The 4,633-nt window shown below is 37.7% G+C and overlaps 1 protein-coding gene across 1 annotated transcript; it reads right to left on the reverse strand.

Moving 5' to 3' along the window:
* Positions 1-440: 440 nt before the first annotated feature.
* CDC42EP3 (CDC42 effector protein (Rho GTPase binding) 3) lies at positions 441-2,298 on the reverse strand. Its single transcript, XM_010296228.1, has one exon. The coding sequence runs from the start codon at positions 2,272-2,274 to the stop codon at positions 1,507-1,509; it is 768 nt and encodes a 255-aa protein (XP_010294530.1). The 5' UTR covers positions 2,275-2,298; the 3' UTR covers positions 441-1,506.
* Positions 2,299-4,633: the final 2,335 nt, after the last annotated feature.

Below are 4,633 nucleotides of genomic sequence, written 5' to 3' on the forward strand. Positions count from 1 at the left end.
GCTTGTGACCAGCCGCCACCGGATTTAACACCGTTCACCACAATCCATGATTTACATGTTCTGATAGGAAGAGACAGATAAATGTGGTTATCTAATGAGGAACAGTCTACAAACTGTGTCAGGATTTTACGTAAAGACTTCAGTGAAACCTGCTGGAACTTTGCCATTAACTTCACTAGGACCAAAATAGTAGTCTAGCAGTCTCTTGTCTCTAATTACTTAAAATCATTGTATATCCCAGAGGGTCCTACCTGCTTGGAGTTTGCCCTTAAAACCTCGGGAATTAAATCAAATTGTAGAACTCAACTGAATTAAGATAGTAGAATTGATCTGCCCCTTGGTCCCATATTTCTGCAACTCTACTGCAGTCTGTTTCATTACAGCAGAAAACAAAACTTCATATTTGGGTGAGGCTATGTACTGAATCACAAAGACATAGCAATTTAAAGTTTTGTTTATTGTATTGCACAAGATATCTATGCAATCCACGTAGGTACTGTATTAAAAGATCCACATTTCCCAAAACATTGGCTGTTGCAGCACACATCACAAGCATTGTGAATAACCAGTGCTTTCTCCAAAAATTAAAATAATCAGTTGCAAGTTTAAGCATGTGTGGCAATAAATGAAGAAAAAAAGCAAGGAGTGTCAATACATATTTCTTTTCAAACACACACATATACAATTTTCAGAAGAGCACCCATAATGCCAAGCAACTATTTTGATGAGATACTGTATGTGTAGGCTCTGCAGTAAAAAGCCAATATGCACACAAAAAATATTTAAACTTTTAAAATAATTTAACCATAATATCTTGCATGTGTCACCTGTTTACAACATATCATTTCATATACAATGTCAGGCCCAAGCCTCAACTTGTGTAAATTTGTGCATACTCATTTAAAGCAGCTGAGACTCTGGACCAGGTGTTCAAACTGAAAAAGCCTTCAAATTGTTCACATCTGAATACAGAGCTGTAGTATAAGACCAAGAACTTAGTTACAGTGAAGGTGTAACAGAAATGGTACTATGGAAAATGAAGAAAAACACTATCAAACCCTCAAACACAAGGTTCTAGAAAGAGGCCTACATGTAAAGTAATGTTGTAATAATTTATAAAAGTGAATAATTAATATCTGTCTGCTTTCTGACACTTAGAGATTCTCATATATTCAGAAGCCCACAGGAGTGTCACCAATCGTCAACAATCAGTATCATCCTCAAACTGTGTTTCTTAAGTTTCTGATCATTAATACTGGTACTTAAAAACATTTTATATTTGCTGAAAACTGTTATTTAAGTTTACCTTCCTGCTATGAGAATTTAGTGTAATAAAAATCATGAAAAACAATAGGTAAAAAAATAGTATTTTAAGAATATTTTTAGAAAACCCGTCAAACAACTGCAAGTACAGCTGATTTTTAAGTGTCTCTGCTTTTGAACTATGTTTTTTTGTTTGTTTTTGTTTAAGTGAATCATTTATAAAGAAGCAAGGGAGTACCAGTTCTAAGATTTATTCTTGTCCATTACATTGAGGACCTCATCCAAAAGTGAAGGTCCCAAGTCAAGTTGTAGGGAGAGAAGAGAGCCTGCAAGATCTGAAAGGGATTCTTCTGACTTAGTCTTTGCCTTGGTTAGTTCACATGGAAGTTGACTGTCATCAAATAAATCAACTGTTTGCCAATCAGTGCATCGTTCAGAAAAGCTGGATGAGTGACTGTCTCTACCATTACTAAGATGCGAAGAGCCATCATTTTGCTCCCATATGTCATCTTTGTATGTTTCTCCATCCTCCAACTGTTTACTTTTCTCCTGCAATTTTTCTTCTATTACTGGCTCACAGCTAAGCCTAGGATTTCTTGATGACCTGATGGATTCTTGCTTTGAATTAAATGTCACTGGTGACAATAAAGGCAACGTAAGGGCTTGAGAACCCCCGATGGCAGGAAGGGAAATAGCATTTTTGAGCACTGGTGATGGAGTTTCTGTAAACATGGATTCAGAAGTGCTGTTTGCCCTTAAGAATTCATTGTGGCCACTGGACTGGCTAATTCTGGTTTCTCCTTCATTTCCAGGCAATAGCTCATAGTTGCCCTGCAAAAAGGAGATGTCTCCAAAAACATCATGTTGTCCTTCTTTTCCAATATGTATGGTGTGACGAAAATCTCCAAGTGGTGGACTGATCATATCAGGAGACAAGATATCCCTTAGCTTGAATTTCTTTCCTTTCTTATTGTTAGCAGCTTTCAAGTAGATGGGTGTCTTGGCTGGCATCTTGCTTGTAGTTTCTGAGAGAGGAAGTTATTGGGAAAAAAAAGGGGGCAAAGCGGAGGGAGAAGCCTCTCGCTCTTGCAAAGTCAGTTATTCTCAGCAGACCTTCAGCGTTATCAGCGTTACATCATCATCTTGAACCACTCTTGCACATGAAGTCCCTTTATTCTGATGCAGAGAACTGCGGGGTATGTGAAGGTGAACGTCTCCCAACTGCAAATCTTTCCAAGGCGGAGCCCAAGTTTCAGGTCAGTTAGCAACCAAATGCTCTGCTACTTCCAGAACTTGAAAAAAAACCTGCATGGGATACAAAATCAGGTTATCATTAATTTATTTTTCATGGTTCATTCAGTTTTGTTTTTACAAAAAAAACCTAGTAATGGTACTGACAGTTCCAGCCTCCAGATTAGCTTTATGATGTTGCTTCCCTTCATTAGTCAAGATAAAAGAGTTTAGATTAACAAGAGCTAGTTAACCTTTCTCTGACTTCATAGCTTTTTTTGAAGTCAGAGTTTCTTAGACACGGTTGCTGAGCACAATTCATTTGATAAATACCACTATCTCAATCTTTCTTCTCCTTATTCTGGCATTCAAAATGTTGGCCTTTGAGAGCGCATGCAAACACATTTATAACATTCAACAATATTATGCTTTTGGTGGACCTAGGAAGATTGACAGAGTCATTCAGGAAACCTTTCTGGAAATGGAGTAGATCACCTTCGATTAGGGAATTTCAGATACCCCCATTTAGTGCTGGAACTCTCACAAACTATCACCAATTAACATTTCATAGAATTATAGAGTCATTTAGGTTGGATATGCCCAGTTAAAAGGATAGTTTTAGGTACTTGAAAAAAGTGTTAGTACAGGTCTTTACAATTAGTTAGAAACATCCAAATGCAGGTATTTTACAAGACACTGACTCTTGTGATTGCAATCTTTAGACTATAGGAATTCTTCATAGCAAGTAATTATAGACTGTAGCTCATGAATTACGTAGGCCGTGAGGCCACGGTGACTTAGAGTTGCTCTGTGCAACCAAATGAAACAGTGTTTGCAAACCAAATCTTCCTATTAGAATGTGGTCTCTGAAAAGTCTGATAAAGGAGACCACAAGGTCTAACAGGCTATTGGGTCAACAAGTTATGGAAAAAACACTCTTTGTTAATGCTTTAATGGTGTATTTCTTCCTTACAGTACCAGTTCCTGACTCTTGAGCAATCTCAGAAGGAGAATGCATTCTTCTCCTGGACATCTTTGTCCTTTCCCCTATTCAGTCCATGGAACACCAGAGCATCACAGGTCACTCTTCACCAGAATACTCACCCCCAAATGTCTCACACTCTGTCCATCACCATCCTCATTCCATAAAGGAGCTTGCAGTTTTTGCACAGAAAGGCTGTTCTATACAATAAGTGAAGGGAAACTGTCTGTAACAAGGACTCCTTTTGCTGCCTTTTACCCATGCCCTAGCAGATATTTTCCTTCATGAAATTAAGCCCAGTAAGGATCACCAGTTTTAAAACTTTGTGCTGTATGGTTATACAGCCAGATTGTAAAGAAAGGTTTAAGGATTTCTGAAAATGCTTAAATACGAGTAATTAGTTCCAACAGTGGGGTACTTAACTGTGCATCACAAGGGGAGCTGGGAATCTAGCCAAGTTAATATTTTGTTTTTTGATTCCCAGCAGATATTTACTGCACTTCAGATATTGTTGAAAAGCCCTCCCCCCTAAAGTACAACAGATCAAAGCAGATGAAAGCTATCGTACAAAATAAGCTCAACAGTCTATAAGTTATGAGGACATTTTATACTTTTAAGGTCAATTTTGAAAATATATTTGATTGCATCAATCAGTTAAAAGCATTTCAAAGCTTCCTTCTACACAAAAAAATGGTAGTTCGTTAGGATCTACAGAATACTAGGAGATTCACATTACATATCAAAACCCCACCAACTTACCTCCATGTCAGTACTCTAAGATACAATAGTAATCCCTAAATAAGATCTCTACTTGTGCCACACACCATGGCAACAGAACTGATTAGTCAACTCAGTAACCTTTCAGTTTTAAACCAAAAGATTCACTGCATTGTCGTCACCCCCATTATCTTTCTACCCAAGCAACCCATTTAGCTAAAGGAAATGTCCTCAACTCTAAAGAGAAGACTATTTTTAGCAAACAAAGCAGAATGGTGAGGTTGTTTTAACGTTTATCTAGCGAACTCAGCCCTATCTCACTTCTCAGTAGTAACAGGCAGAATTCCCTATGATTCTAATTCCTCATTCTTTCAGATCTGGAATGAATGGCAATGTAGTGGTAATGTGGTCCAAAGTCACTCCTGCTGGTCACTAGTTTAA

Source organism: Phaethon lepturus, unplaced genomic scaffold, assembly GCF_000687285.1.
Source record: "Phaethon lepturus isolate BGI_N335 unplaced genomic scaffold, ASM68728v1 scaffold10591, whole genome shotgun sequence".
Taxonomy (NCBI): Eukaryota; Metazoa; Chordata; class Aves; order Phaethontiformes; family Phaethontidae; genus Phaethon; species Phaethon lepturus.